At 33.9% G+C, this 16,880-nt stretch overlaps 1 protein-coding gene across 1 annotated transcript; it reads right to left on the bottom strand.

Annotated features, from left to right (window-relative positions):
• Positions 1 to 7,907: 7,907 nt before the first annotated feature.
• Positions 7,908 to 15,934, bottom strand: RAD51AP2 (RAD51 associated protein 2). Its single transcript, XM_010354844.2, has 3 exons — positions 12,669 to 15,934; positions 11,508 to 11,588; positions 7,908 to 8,283 (listed from the first exon to the last, which is right to left on the bottom strand). Exons 1-3 carry the CDS (start codon positions 15,886 to 15,888, stop codon positions 8,132 to 8,134), a joined length of 3,453 nt encoding a protein of 1,150 aa, XP_010353146.1. The 5' UTR covers positions 15,889 to 15,934; the 3' UTR covers positions 7,908 to 8,131.
• Between the last annotated feature and the right edge of the window lie 946 nt (positions 15,935 to 16,880).

Consider the following 16,880-nt stretch of genomic DNA (forward strand, 5'->3'; position numbering starts at 1 on the left):
GAAGAGCAAATCTTAATGTAAACCATAAACTTCAGTTAATAATGATGTATCAATATTGATTTATCAATGGTAACTTAGGTACTACACCAATGCAAAATGTTAATAATGGGAGAAACTGGAGGGTAGGGAGAGTTGGGGAAAAGTATATGGGAACTCTGTATTTTCTGTTTAATATTTTTGTAAACCTAAAAGTACTCCAATAAACAAAGCCTATTAATTTTTTTTTTTTTTTTTTTTTTTTTTTTTTTTTTTTTTTTTTTTTTTTGAGACAGAGTCTCGCTCTGTCACCCAGGCTGGAGTGCAGTGGCCGGATCTCAGCTCACTGCAAGCTCCGCCTCCCGGGTTTACGCCCTTCTCCTGCCTCAGCCTCCCGAGTAGCTGGGACTACAGGCGCCCGCCACCTCGGCCGGCTAGTTTTTTGTTGTTGTTGTTGTTGTTTGTTTGTTTGTTTGTTTGTTTTTTAGTAGAGACAGGGTTTCACTGTGTTAGCCAGGAGGGTCTCGATCTCCTGACCTCGTGATCCGCCCGTCTCGGCCTCCCAAAGTGCTGGGATTACAGGCTTGAGCCACCGCGCCCGGCCAGCCTATTAACTTTTTAAAGATAGTATTATAAAAAATGTTAATGGTTTATAAAACTGTGCTCTGCCATTTTTTAACAAGAATTTTAATCTAAATGAGAATGTTATATCTCAAAAATATTCCTAGATCCAACTTACTTTATGATATTCTGATCAAAATGCCTATAGCTCAATAAACTTATTTCCTGTTAAAACTAGGTTATTGTTAAATAAAAGTTTTTAAACTATATGTAAATTAAATCAGTTTTTAGAGAAATAAGTCAGTATATATCTCAAAATTATACATTGAGCTAATTTTATACTACTCTGCCACATACAAATTACATTTCTCTGTCAATAAGCATGTAGTTTGTCATTTGCAAGAAAAAAAGAAGGAATTTGAGATGTGTAGAGAAATTTTGTGAAAATATGTTAAGGTATTTGAGCAACATGCCACTAAATTAAAAGTAAATAAAAATTTAAAAGCAAATAAAGTAATTTTAAAGTGAAGTGCCATCTGGAAGACTGATCCACCCAGCAGGCTATAATAGTATACCTTGGTCCTGTTTTTGGTTCTTGCAAACTAAACCCCTCGGTTCTTACAAATAAGTGGCCTCCAAATGTTGTTTATTGACACTATAACTATATATCTTCTAGCAAGTTGCCCTTTTACATGAAGGCACTTAATAACTGATAATGATGGCAGTAATAATAAGGATAATTATTCGAAGGGTAACAGTTAAGAGTAACAGATTTGCAAGGTGTTATTTTTGTACAGCAAATTTTAAAAGATAGGAAAATTATTTTGTGAAACATTCATTTTTGCCTATTGATGAAAATACACAAATATTTCATAATGTTTTGTCTAAAATCAGTACTGTTGATGGATAAAAATTGTGTACAACTCAATTTTAGTAGGTGTTAGGCATATTAAAAGGTGTTTATACAAACTATGTGAGGAAAAAGTTGGGTTGTGCTTTGAAGCTGACCTAAGAAGTAGAGGGAGACACGGTCAGCAAGAAAAGGCCAAAGACAAAAATATGCCAAACACCCTGTTGTATTTAGCTACATTTTTTCTGCAAACCAGAAAAAAAAGCTGTAAGCTTACTAGATTTATCAATAAGAATATAAAGCCAAGTATAAGATGCCATGAAATAAATGCTATATTAGTATTCAAATATAATTAATAAACTTTTTTAGTATAAAGCTCTGATACACTGCTTTAGAGACTGCAAAGTTTCTAAAATGATCTCTCTATGCCCAAGCTTAGATAGGCAAAGATAAAACACAAAGTAGGTGTAATAAATGCTTGATGATGCATTTTAAAGGAAAGCACTATCATTATTCAGGGGACTTAACAATCAAAAAATGTTCAAGCAGTTGGGAAAATCAGTATATAGGTTGTAGTTTAAGGACAAGTGTGATTTAAACAGGTAAAAGAGAAGTGCATCTCAGGAGAGGAAAAAATTAGCAAAATGGGAAAATATTAGTTGGGATTAAGTGGTGCATTAATAGACTAGCCAAATTGTAGGGAAGTTGAGGGGTAGCCAGTTGGAAAATTATATTAGGTAAGGCCATTTTACAAAGGCTCTAAAGAATGAAGAAGGATGCATTGGTTAAGTGTTCCTTAGAAGGAAGAAGTAACAGAACTTGGCAGTATAAAATAAATGTCAGGTGGCAGAGTAAATGATGACTGATGAGATTTTAGACAACTGAGTTGAAGTGGTTGACCTAGAGCAATGTGGAAATCAGAACAATATAACAGCAGTTAAGAGTTTTGGCCATAGGGCATACTGCATGGGTTTGAATTCTGACAACATAATACTTGGTGACCTTAGACAAGTTATTTAACTCATAATGTAAGATGGAGATAGTAATGGTATCTGACTGTGAGGTTATTTAAAGATTAAATTATTATTTAATATACACAGATTTTAGAATAGCTCCTGGACCATGGCATGTATTTCATAAATATTAGTTTTTTTAAATTATTGTTATGTTGCCAAAATTAGAATTTGAAAGATATAATTTGTTTCCAGAGCAGTAGAGTTTGTTGATATAGAGTTATAATTGATATATAGAGAGATATAATAGACATAATTTGTTTCAAAAACTGTAGAGTTGGTAAATGTAGAGGCAGTAAATGATTCCATGAAAAATGAATGAGATTTCTAAGTGTAAAATACAGAAAAAAAGAGCAAAAGTCCATGGACTAAACTTTGAAGTTTCTTTATATCTGAGGATTAGAAAGCAAAAGAGACACAATTGTTAGGAAAATAAAAGGTAGTGTATCATCATAAAGTGAAAGATTCAAGAATAGAAAGCAGCTAACAACACAAAGAAATAAAAGAAAATGCAAACTGAAAAAGGGCCAAAGTCCTCTGCATTTTAAGAGTATTCTCTCTGATGAGAGGAGGCAGGGCAGGCAGAGATAAAAACTCTGAGGAGAGAGGAGAAAGAATATGTGTACATACAGATGAAAGCTTAACAAAGAATTGAGTAAGAATTTGAGCTAGTGGATATATAGTAGTGAAATAGAGGAGAGAAATTGCAGTGGTAATTACACAGCCAGCAAAATCAATTACAAAGGTTTTTTTAAAAAAATGAAGACATGGACTATGTAATTAAACATACAGATAAAATTGAATTTATTGGAATATAAATACTTTGTTAAGATAGTGTTAAAGATATTTGATATAGCTAAAAATCGGAATTTCTAAAATTGCTATAGAAATTAAGGTAATTTTAATGGAAATGTCAGATTCACTAAGCCCAGTTTACTTTTCAAGTTTCTGTTTCTTAACATTGAAAAAAAGTTTTATAACCTTAAAATTGTAACATGCTAAAATGCATAAATTAATAAATTTGTTAAGTATACCAAAATAACTAAATTTATTTATAGAAACATATATTTAAGGAAAAAGTAAGATACAAAGACAATTATGCATATTTTAAAGTATAGGTATAAAACAGATAATAACTAAAAATATCCTCTATGCTTTTTAATAATAAAATATTATTTTTTCATAGGAGCAAGTAGCTGTTGACCATTGTTTCCTCCATCAACAGAAACTGAAAAGTTGAGTGTGGAAAAAGAGCAAAGGACTTACATTCACTGTTACTTTTTTTGTTCTTTATCCTTTGTATTTTGTACCATGTCTAGGTATTAACTTTTCAAAAATGAATCAGTAAATAAAGTTTAAAAGACTGTTTAAAGGAGAATTATAAAAGTAAAAAGGCAAAAATAAAAATTTGGAAAACTCTAATAGATGTTTTTTGCTAACACAAAAGGAAAAGGCCATTAGAAAATTTAAATATTGATGTGATTTACAAAGATTTTAAGTGGCATAAGAGATAGGACATTGAATTTTAAATACATACTACATTTTACTATGGTTTGCCTTATTTTTTTCTTGATTTAAAAAGACTAATTTTAAATTCAGACAAGTTAGGCAGCTAAATGCCTGAAGAAGAACACACAGTAAATGATCTAGATTCAAGCTTTGTTTTCACTTCTCTGGTTCAAGGAGAAAATATAAAAGAGAATAGCAAAGAAGAAGGAAGAGACCTTTAAATTGCAGGAGGGCATAAAGCTATATGACTCAAGAAGAAGTTTATTCAGCATGACGTGTTTAAGACATACTTGCTGTTGGTCTCATTATTCAATTTTTTTTCAATAACATTTATTGAATACTTATGTCAAGCACTGTCCTAGGCACTGGGGATAGAGCAATAAACATAATACAAAAGACTTTTGCCATCACAGAGTTTAAAACCTAGTGGGGAAGACAGGCAATTAACAAAATAAAAAGTAAAATATGTAGTATGTCCATAGTAAATTATTAAGGAGGAAGAACTGAAAGCAGGGAAAGGGAAGATGAATGTTAGCAGGAAGGAAAGGCCACACTTAGAGGGTGACATTTGAATAAAGCTATTAGGAAAGTGGTACAAGGTAAGCTATCCAGATATCCTAGGAATAAGCATTTCAGCAAAAGAAAGTAAGTGCAAAAGCCATGAGTCAGGGGCACGCCTAATGTGTCTAAGAAACAGGAAGACCATTGTGGTTTCGGAGGAATAAACAAGGGGAAAATACAGGGAAGAGTTTAAGGAGGCAAATGAAGGTCCAATCATTGTAGCCCTCATACATCAAAGTAAGAATTTTGGCTTTTATTCTGAGTGCGATGGAAAGGCTTTGGAAGGTTTTGAGCTGAACTGTGATATGCTACAACTTACATTTTAAAGAATCATTCTGACTACTGTGTTCAGAATAAACTGAAGGGGAGCAAGAACTGAAGCAGGGAGATTGGTTATGATTCAGTTGCAATAATCCAGACAAGAGAAGCTAAAGGCAATAGGATTGGTTGATGGGCCAGCCATGGGTTATGAGAAAAAAAATAAGTGTCAAGGATGACTCCAGCATTTCTTCTCTAAAAGAATACAATTGCCATTCACTGAAATAAGAAACACTGTGGAAGGAAGAGTTTGAGAACAAACATCAGAAGCTCAGTTTGGGCCAGCCATGGTAGCTTTGCAATGCCTATTAGTCATCACAGTGGAAAGGCTGAGTAAAAGTTATGAGTCTTGAACTCAAGGAAGAGATCCACAGACTTCCTTTTTTTTCTTTTTTTTTGTTTAAAAGTGTCTCCAAATTATAAAATTACAGAAGAAATTACAGAGACCTTTAGATCGTGAGTTTATTTTTTGCCCATTGCCTGGATAGGTGGTATGGTTTAGTGACTGTTCCTTTCTGAATATGCTGTGTTTTTAAAATAATATGTTAAATAGGCTTATCTAGCAAGGATAGTTTCAAATAACGTTATATTTTACAATAAAATGGGAAAAATATAATTTCAGATCCTGATATCCTATTCCCTTTAATCCAAAAGATTATTTTTAGCAGGATAAACTCTGCCACAATTATGTGTCAATGTAAATGTGTAATGCCTGTGTTATTAAAAAGATTTCCCAAAATGATGACTGACTCTATAAACATTCTTTTATGTGGCAATTTAGATGGAACTAAAGATCAACTTCATTGCGTATTTTGTTTTCCATTTTACTTAACTAAATAAGGTTAAACAGGTAATATTAACTCAGAGATTTGCATACTTAAGGTACAGACTATCCACATCACTTTTTCAAGCTGATTTAATATAAGGCTCTGCGTCTCCTCTCATGCTCACAGTTATGGATCCAGAAGCTTGTAACTTTAAACTGAAGTAACACAGAAATTTAGTCTAAGGTTGAATAAAAGCAAGTACTTTTTAAAGTGGCTTTTCATCCTTTAAATATTTCCTCTGATATGAAAGCATTCGACTTTTACATTTTAAGAGCAAAGATAAAAAAGAAAAAGGTGGAGAGAGGATGGATATCAGTTTAAAATGTCTTCCATCACAGATCCCATGCAGCCTTTCCAAACCTGGCTATGAAGAAGACACAAAAACACAAGAAGAGCTAAAATGTTGCCTTCCTCCTATCCTCCAACTTTCTGTTTCTGGAGAAAATAACTCACAGAACTAGGCAGGAGGGGGAAGGTCCTGTGTGCTTATGTTGTGTATTTGGTTGGAGGTAGTTGAGGAAGAAGTGCTTGAGGAATTACACTAGCAGGAGTAAGTTTTGCATCTGGGGAGGTGTCATCCCTAGAAGAAAAGCTCTAGAGATCAAAGCCAGTAATAGGGCAGTGGCATGGAAAACCATTGTAAACAGCACAGTGTGTGCTAGGAGTTTAAACTCGTCACATGTTCAATCAGTTCAGAATATGAAAGAACCAGCATTGAGTGGTTGTAAGTGAATATACTCTTTATTAGAGAAAGGATAAAAGTATCCATAAAAAGCCTTTGTGGTACTAGGAATAAGACTAGAAGCATATAAACCTATCCTAGAGATACAGACCTGAAAACAAAATTAAATATTCACACAGAGTGACAGAGAACAGGACAAAGGACTAAGGTTGTGAAGACAGATCTTGATTGTGATGAGATTTACCTTGTATGATTACAGAAGAATCCAACATGGGGCTAATAATAATAAAAAGAAGGAAGAGGGAAGGCAGGACCTTTTAGGAAAAAAAAGAAACATTTTTATAAAACTCATAAGAATAGCATACTTCTGAAAATAATCTAATGCAAAATCCAGAACAAAATTTCAAGAAAAGTCAAACATTCTAAATAGTTATTAATTACTGAGTAGTTGCTATGTATCAGTAAGTACTCCTTATTGAGTAGTTACTATGTATCAGAGCTGTTACAATATGTGGTATATATTAGTTTATTTAATCCTCACAATAATCCCAGGAGATAATATTATCCTCTTTTTAGAAATGAGGAGCTTGCCCGGGGGCATAAAGCTATTGAGAATTAAAAAGTAACATAGCTAGTATGAGACTGGAGTAGAAATTTTTTTTCTTTAGGCAGGCAAATAATAGGAGTATTGACTGGGGGCATACTGTTCTAGACACTTGGGATATATCAGTGGGGAAAAGAAAAGAATTCTGCCTTCAAGGAGCTTATATTCTAGCAAGGTATAAATTACAGTTTAAGAAGGTAATGAGTTCTATGAGGGCAGAAGAAAAATTAGACTAAGATATTGAAGTTGGAAAGTATATAGTGGGGGATGGAAATTAATGAAGAGAGCCAAATTTGAGGTGGTTTCAGTACGTCTGAGAATGTTTGCCTGTAATAAGATAATTTCATCCAGTCAAATCTATTTTGTGAATTAATACATTTAGTCCTCCTTCTGCTATCAGATGCTTTCTGTTTTTTATGCTTTCCTGATGCTCCTTTTTTCCCTTACATTTTGCTAACTAGCCCATTTTTTGTTACTTCTCTGTCTAAAGTATATTTTATTCTACTGATGGTTACCTTTAAATTATGTATATCCTACATTTTTCTACCAATGTCAAGCATAGAAAGTAAGCTCCATAAGGCAAGGTCTTACACATGTCTTCTTTATTCTATCACTGAGCCTAAAACAATAGTAGGAGTATTACAGTATATTTGTTCCATGAATGAACAAATTAATATTAAGTATTAACTACATAAACATAACTCTGCTCTGGGGTCAAAGATAGATTCTGGAAGAAAAAATAAAGATTGGAAAGTGAACGCAGAAAAAAGTGGGAAAGAATGTTACAGAGGAGAGAGTCTTTATTCCAATCTTAATACAAATGCTGTGACACTGAAAAGCTTATTCATCCCCTCTATACCTCTATTTTTTCACCTGAAAAATGGGGGAAGTGGATTAGAACAGTAGTTCATTATGAGCCACAGATCCTTTTTAGAAAATAAAGGCTATCAATTTTCTCCACAAAAGGATTATATGCATATATCACGAAAAATAATAAGTCAACATATTTTATCCAATCATGAAACAGCTTTAATGTGTACATTTTTAAATGACATGAAAATCCATAAAATATTTTATAACTTTTAAAGGTAATACAATAATTTATACACTCAAAAAAAAAAATTCTCCACTTTATAATAAAGCAAGCCCCAAACCCCCAAGCTGGAAGAACATTTATCCAAAGAAGACAAAACATTTCTAGATGTTGTAAAATGTTTTGAAATATGAAAGTCAAAACTTTTCTTTTAAGTTTCCATAACACATTTGTTTCAGATAAGGATGAAGTTGTTTAATCCTTGCTTTTCTTGACAAACCAATCCTGATTGGCCTACTGCATGTCCTAAGAGGTCGTACTCTTGAAATGCCATGTGGGAAGTGACTACCTAAAAATATAAGACAATAAAAGAGTAAAAATTATCAAGTTTCTATGCCTAAAAATCTTTACTTCTAATCATCATATTAGCAACATTTACTGAATATTTACTGAGCACTTATTATTTATGTGTCAGGCACTATACTTTAAATGCATTATTTTACTTAATTCTAGCTCCAGTTTTAAAATATGAAAAACATAAGCACAAAAAGTTAAGTAACTTGCCCCATAAAACACAGCAACTAAATAAATTCAACATTTGAATCAGGCAGTCTACCTTAACAACAATCACAACAACACCATATAGGTTTTAAAACCAACTTGATGTTGTAGCTTTAAACACCGATCATTTTTCCTATTGGTAGCTAAACAACTATGTTGTATTATTAATGGTTATGTTTGGTTTCTAATGGAGGTCATTGTCAGTAATAGAACACAAATGCACTCCGTCTATTATGCATCAATAGAGGGCTTTGAGTTGGAAATTGTTCTTTAACATCATACTATACCATTTTCGAAGATCTCCAAAACAGTTCATGGAGATACACACATCTGTTACTAAATCAGTTATGTAAAGTCAACTACCTCTTATAATAAAATACAATATCTCTAACTTTCAGGGGTTTTTAAATAAACTGTGAGGTACATATGTAAAACCAAACATGTAAATCAAATTTTAGTGAATTTTTATGACCTCAATATAATAGCCTGTTATACGAAAAACAGTGTTATCAAATGTTAAATCTCACAAAAGGTTAGCAGCGTGATTTTTACTAACCTGAACCAAAAAGAATCTGTGTGTATCTATGTAAACCTTAATGAAGTAGAATACGAAATTAAACTACATGTATAATAAATAGGGAGAAAAACAACACAAAATAGATATAAATCAGTTTATTATACTTGATTCAATATTAAAATTAGAAAATTAATTATAAAAGTTTAAAGAAAAATACATTATTACTAGATCTTTTAAAAATTTTGAAACATAAAAGGATCGTTTAAATAAGACAACACTGTTGGATCACAAGATCCCCCATTGGTCTAAATGATACATAAAGCACGGGTGAACTGACTGGTTGGCATATAATACATGCTCAAAATAATTTCAAAACTGTACTTGCCTTCACACCACAGAGAGAAGAGAGAGATGGAAAGAGAGAAGGGATCCGTTGAAGACATTTAGTAGTCAATGGAAACGTTAAGAGAAGAGGCATCATGATGGCAGGTGGGTGGGTATCAAAACTTTTCAGGATAACTGGGATCTTTCTGATGCCTTTAAAATAACAGTGTATAAGCAGGCTCCCACTCTAACTAGGCAGATCATTAAAATCCATTCATATTAACTCCATTCCCCAGGATCTTCCAACTTTTCTCTTACACTGGATTTTAACAAGCCTCAGGAAGATCACTCAACTTTTGTGCCCTTTGAAAGTGAATCCAAGACTGCCATCCTAACATAGTATTAGATAATTCTGGCTGAATTCATACAATATTTTTCACGTTTCACAACAAGTCACTTTAACTTGTGAAGGCAGAATCACATTGCTATATAGGTTTAGATATTTCAAACAAATGTAATGATTGCTTTTCCAATGTGCACACATTATCCTCCTCCTACATCCATTTTATTATCACAATTATAATCACAATGACAGCATGAATATATACTCCTAAGCTTCCTTTATTCTATATCAAAATATATTGCTAAGCCAATTTCTTTCTTTCTTTCTGCCCTAGAAGAAGCAAACCCTATTCTTTCCGGGCTAGGTCTTGCCATCCTATTTTTTGACCCAAGGAGTATTGTTCTATCAGTTATTTCCTTCACTCCGGGGAGAAGAGACTACCTGTGGACTTTTGATCTTCCAATGTTTTGATTAATCTTTAAAACTATTACATTGTAAGCTAAGAAAAGAGGAAAAGATACAATTCTGAGGTGACAATAAAAGTATCAGAGCTAACATTCTGCTGAATATGAGAATGCAGAAAAAATGTTTTGAGACATGATGCATGACTTAAGATGTTTTAGTAAATATATTTAACCTACAATGTTACTCTTTTTAGATCTAACCATGTTGTATAATACCAGAAATTTCTGATGGGATTATAACTAGGGTTCCATAATTTCAATCCTACCACTACCCTACACCCTTGGTACCATAAGCTGAAATGAATGTTAGACATACTGTGTTTTATTCTGATATTATTCTGATATTATTATTCTGATATTATTCTGATATTATTCTGATAAAACACATACTGTGTTTTATTCAGTACATCTACTGGGCAAAAGATAAGGTTCATTGTTTAATTTTTCTTTAGTGTTTTTTGGTTTTTTGGTTTTTGGTTTCTTTGAGACAGAATGTCACCTGTCGCCCAGGCTGGAGTGCAGCGGCTCAATCTAGGCTCACTGCAAGCTCCGCCTCCCAGGTTCACGCCATTCTCCTGCCTCAGCCTCCCAAGTAGCTGGGACTACAGGTGCCCACTACCACGCCTGGCTAATGTTTTGTATTTTTAGTAGAGATGGGGTTTCACCGTGTTAGGCAGAACGGTCTGGATCTCCTGACCTCGTGATCCGCCCACCTCAGCCTCCCAAAGTGCTGGGATTACATGCGTGAGTCATCATGCCCGGCCTAGATGTATTTTTAATGTAACCAAAAGTATAAACATCGGTCAAAAATCATGTTAACATGACTAAATGGCAAATATTTTTTACTTGCATAATAAAATGTCCATATAAAATCTTCATATCAATGAAAAGCATACAGCATGTTCTCTATGCTCAATGTTCTCTATATATATTTAGATAGATAGATAGATAGATAGATAGATAGATAGATAGATAGATAGATAGATAGATAATTGGGAGTAACATCTCATCAGTGGAAACCCAACTTATCTAAATATCTTTTTTGGTTTTGTAAATATTGCATACATTAGATGTGTAAACTAGGCATATACAACACTTAACATATAGTCACTTTAAAACATCAATACAAATATCTGAATGTAGTTTTGCAGAATGCATTTCCCAATAATATTCTGAATAGCATTTTAACTGTTACCCAATTTTTAATTATTAGAATTTATTAGTATAATATAAATGCTTTTAAAAAGTGCTAAAACTTTGTATTTATTTTGAACAACATGAATATCTATACTTTCCTCATACTAAAAATACCACAATGCAATAATCATCTTAGAAAGTATCCTAAAAAGTAACCACAATGTTACCTCCTCTCAATAAATAATTAAATTCTTCTTTACATTCATCAGGGAGAAAAGCAGGTCTTTTAGGTAAAGGTGTTTCACAATCTGAAAATAAAGAATGATATGTTACAGCAAAAAATAACTTTTACATAAAATAATAACAGTATAAACAAAATATTTCCTTCAGTTAGCTCCTAATATTTAGAAAAATGAAGTAGGACTCTTCAAAGCTCCTTTTTAAAATTAACTTGTTTCCTTCAACTTCAGTATATTTTTGAACATTTGAATACATCTTTATGAGAAAATACTGTGCACCCAGCTAGCAGCTGCTGAGAAATTCAAAGTTCAAGGTGAAGCTGTGTCAAAGTTCAAGGTGAAGCTGTCTCAAACATTCAAGAAAGCACACAGACTCCAACTGTACCAGAGGAGAGTGAAGAGGAAGAGGTTGATGAAACAGGTATGGAAGTTAAGGACATAAGGCCAGCGCAGTGGCTCATGCTTATAATCCCCGCGCTTTGGGAGCCCAAAATGGGCGTATCACGAGGCCAGGAGCTGGAGACCAGCCAGGCCAACACGGTGAAGCCCCCATCTCTACTAAAAATACAAAAATTAGCTGGGTGTGGTGGCAGGCGCCTGTAATCCCAGCTACTCGGGAGGCTAAGGCAGAAGAATCACTTGAACCCAGGAGGCAGAGGTTGCAGTGAGCCAAGATGGTGCTACTGCACTCCAGCCTGGGCCACAGAGTTCGACTCGGTCTCAAAAAAAATAAAAAAGTTAAGGACATAGAATTGGTCATGTCAGAAGCAAATGTGTCGAGACCAAAGGCAGTTCGAGTCCTGACCCTGAAGTACAAGTAATGATATGGTAAATGCTATTGTAGAAGTAACAACGTAATCATGTGAAAACAACTTTTTTTTTTTTTTTTTTTTTTTTTTTTTGGTGTTTCCAAGGAGTAACTGCAGCTTGCTTTGAAATTTGTATTGTTTCTATCATAAATAAAGCTATGGCTTCTTGCTGTGGGGGGAAAAAAGAAAGAAAAAAGAAAATAGTGTGCATCAATAAACATTGTCTTGCATTTTATCTCTACCTTCCTTCTTTTTTGTCAAAATTATACATTTGGCCTACATAGAAAAAAGCAGTAATTTTTCTAGCATGAGAAAGAATGTTTTAAAATGAACTTCATACCTTCCTCAGAAGTAGAATAAAGTAATTCTTCCTTTGATGTACTTGGATAACAACTCTCATTAGGAACTTCCTGTTCTCCATTATTGGGTACAGTTTTCCATTTAAATAAACTTTGGTGACTTTTACACATATTAGGACCTGCTGTAGTATCACAGAACGAGGAAGATGCACTTATTTTATTGACTACAACCATTTTCAAATCTTTTTCTGTCTCCATTTTTACCTCCTCAGCATCATTTTCTTCAAAGTAATTTTCTTGCCCATTGTTTGTTTCCACAGTGCTTAGAATTTCATTTTCCTTACTAATTTCATGAAACATACGAAGTTCTTCAAGTACTAAATCAAATTTTCTCTTCATCTCAAAATCTTTTACTATTGTCAGAGCTTCTGTTGATAAATATTTAGCAGCTAAGTCCTGAAAACATTCATCATTCCCTTCACTCAGACCAGTTTCAAACTGATGATTAACATATAATGCAGAGTCATTCTTTCTACGAAAATCCTTTGAATTAACTATCTCCCTTTCTGGCAAAATACTCTCATATTCATTTCTATCTGTTACATAATTTTGATTAAGGTATTTATTTTCTTCCACATTTACTTCCTTACTTATTAATGAGACTGACTGTACAGAAAACATATCATCCATTGGAAAAAAACTATCTTTCTCTTCCTTTTCTATCATAGTATCTTTGTGAATTTGGAACCTATTGGTTAAACTTTCAGCTGTGACTTTTACTTCATCTTTCAAAATTAAGTCATATTTTTTTTCTTCTATTTCACTTAACAAGTTCCAAAAATTTAGTACTTGAGTTATACAAATGGTATGAGTCTCTTCATTATGGATTGTGTTGTGGCTTGTTGGTATGGCCTGTTGCCTAACATTGCAGAAACCTTCAAATATGTGCTCACAATTAAAGCTACTGATATTATGTCCCTGTTTTCTTTCCATATTTAAATCTTGTCCATGCATATTTACCTCATAAAAATTTTCATTAATATATCCATGGTTGTTCTGTATAAATTGAGGATAAGACTTAACAGGTGTTTTAATAGTACTAGAACTATAGTGAGCCCAATTTTCCACATTCACGAGTTGTTGAGGACAACTCATATTGCGACAAGTAATTTCTCTTATTAAAGAAATTTCTTCCATGTCATCAAAGTCCATTAAAAGGAGAATTTTTTCATATGATTCAAAAATTGGCAAACCTGTATTTTGAGTTGTTGTACCGAAGGAATTAATGGGTTTTTTTTTAGACTTTTCAAAAACTTGTTCAGTTCTAAATAACTTCCTTTTCTTTAACATAGGTTTCATATTATCTTCTAATAGTCTTGAAGAAGTTAAAATCCTTATTAGATATGCAGTATTTTTTTCCACTATAATATTTTTTGGACACTTCAAATAAAGCATCCACTTGAAAATGCATTCCTCTTCTAATTCAAAATCATTTTCAATTCTTGTTAAAGAGTCAAAGTTATTAAGCAAAAAAGCTATGTTAGTTTTCAATATAATATCTAAAGGTTCTGAAACACTGTCTTGTAAATATATGCTTAAAAGTCCATTCTTTATATTTGTATTCATGTTTCTGGTTATTAGATTTTGAATACCGATTTTACCAATTTTCTTTTTACACTTCAAAATGTTATAGCAGGTTAAAATACTATTATCTTTTTGATTTCCTGAAATACTTTTATGGAAATAAAAAATTTCTACAATGAAACTTTCAAAAGGGTTGTTTATGTGAAAGACTTTTTGTGTAGCATTGTATCTCAACTGTAGAGTATTATCATTTTCTCCTTTACCATTTAGCCAAACAGTCGTTATTAAAGCTATTTGACTACCTAATATTTCTCTTATGAGAAGCTTTGATTGTTCTTCATGTACATTCATGACTTTTGTACAGTGATAATCTTCCTTGCTTAAAAGGTCTATTTCTGATAATAATAGCCAATTCCATTTTTCTTCAGTTTTTTTCATATTTTCACATTTAGTCTTGTAATTATTTATAATCCAACAATTTCCTCTATTGCTTCTCAAAATATGTCTAACGTTACAGTCCCAGTTTTGAGATTTTTCCAACCTGGTAGGTATGTAACTGTCCAGACATTCTGCTTCCTCCCAATTTGCATTTTCTAGTATAGCGAAATTCTTTCTAGAGTCTCTTACATCACATTTGATACTACTGTAGTTACAGTAGTTTGAACTGATCAAGTCTTTTCTCTTACAAGTATTTTGGCTGCTGAGTGATGCGTAGTCATTTTCATAACATTCGGAAAAAATATTTTCCGCTTCTACAACTTTTTTATCATTCTGTAACTTTTGCTTCTTAACATCAGGTCTATTTTGGGACCAGTAAATGTTTGTGAAATCCCTAACATATGCCTCTTTTTTGTCATTCTTTTTCTTCGCTATTTCCTTTAAATAGACAGAGGACATTTTGCTATTTAAGTCCGTTGGAAACTGAGGGACACTTATTGTGCTGCTATCTCTAAAATAGCTAGGTTTGGCAATTTCCAAGCTGGGCTGGTTTTGAGATTTTGATATTTTTAGTACCGATGATGAAATGTTATTTTCTCTTTTATTTGATGGCATAACACTGTCAGCTTTACATCTGTTCTTAATTTTATGAAATGGTGATTCAGTTTCCTTGTAAAAGTTAACATCTAAAAATGGATTTTCTTTGTGAACATTGTCTCTTCCTTGGACAAACTGTTGTTTTCGATTCTCATTTCTAATTCCATGTATATCGTGTATAGAGGTGCTGGGCAGAAGTTGACTAAACCCTGCTTTGGAGCTATCACTGTGGTGCACACTGAAAGCCTCTCTGTCACGCAGTTCTGCCTCAGACCTTCCTGAAGCCCTCAAATCAGAATCAGGACTTTGTGAGGGGGGAGACTGCAAACAGCTACTTATTTGGAATTTGAGATTTGGGCATCCCAGGTTACATATCTGCTTCCCACTGACTGATTTCTCCACACACGAGTCTGTGGAGTTATCAAAAATCGCATTCGTTGAAACAAGGAGTCCCTTGAAGGGTCTGGGCGACAACTCCCAGATTTTTTCCACCTCAGACAAACGAGGCACCAGAGGCAGTCGCCAGCTCGCCTTAGAGACACCGCCAGGCTCCTCAAGACAGAGCCGCTTGCTACTGGGTGGTTGGGAATCCGGGTCCTCAGGAGGCGTTAAAGAGGAGGTAGGCTTTCTGAGCTCGGCCATCCGAGGCGTGGGCTGAGGGAGCGACGTGACAGCGAATGGAAAGAATCTCTCCAAGGTTCCGGCGGCGCTCCACTCTCTTAATAGGGGGCTCCGGGCCGCCCTGGTCACGCCCCCGACCCGCCCCTCATAGCCTGGTCTCAGCCTGATCTCAGGGTTTGCCCCACCCCGAATCCGCCCCTCTACAGCCCCACCCTCAGCCCCGCCTCTCCCTTCCCCCACCCACGCGCTCCGGTTGTCTCCCCACTGAAGCTCGGAGCACCCTGGACCGTTACACTGTCTCTTTTTAGCGCCTTTTTCTAATGCCACGACTGTAGCGAGTCTAAATGCTTTTTTCTCTCTGGTAGAACGAAGGGGAAAAGTTAGAATCTCTCACTTAAACAAAGTTTGTGAATGGTAACAACTTTATTTTCTAAATTCTAAAATTTTGTTTACCTCAGAAACGGCATCTCCACAACGCTCGAGTGACTCGCCAGTAAAATCGTGTAGTTCTGTCAGCACCAGACAAAATCTCTCTGTGTATGGAAAAATTTTTTAATCATTCCAGCGGCTTTTAAGATTATATTAATATTTCCACTTCACTAATAAAGTGTGTTTGGAGGGGGGAAGCCACCAGTGTTTAACAGTCTGACTATCTGAGGAAAAACTGTGTGGAAATTATTATCCGGATAATTATTATTCTTCACTTAAGACTAAAAAAAAATAGTTTACTATGGGCTGTGGGGATTTCTTCTCAAATATTGTGGATAAAATTATTTAGAGATAAAATAATATATGTTTGAACTACTCCATTTAGTGTAAACATAATAATACAGGTCTGACTCATACCTACTAACAAATTTTTAGATGCTATTTCTTGTTTTTTTTTTTTTTTTTTTTTTTTTTTTTTCCTGCTTTGAGAATCATTTATGATTTCCAGTCAATTCTGGTTTTTGTGAATTCTATAATCATAAAGAAAATATTTTTCAAAATCTTTATTATTATTATATACATGT

This window comes from Rhinopithecus roxellana, chromosome 17 (genome assembly GCF_007565055.1).
Source record: "Rhinopithecus roxellana isolate Shanxi Qingling chromosome 17, ASM756505v1, whole genome shotgun sequence".
Classification (NCBI taxonomy): Eukaryota; Metazoa; Chordata; class Mammalia; order Primates; family Cercopithecidae; genus Rhinopithecus; species Rhinopithecus roxellana.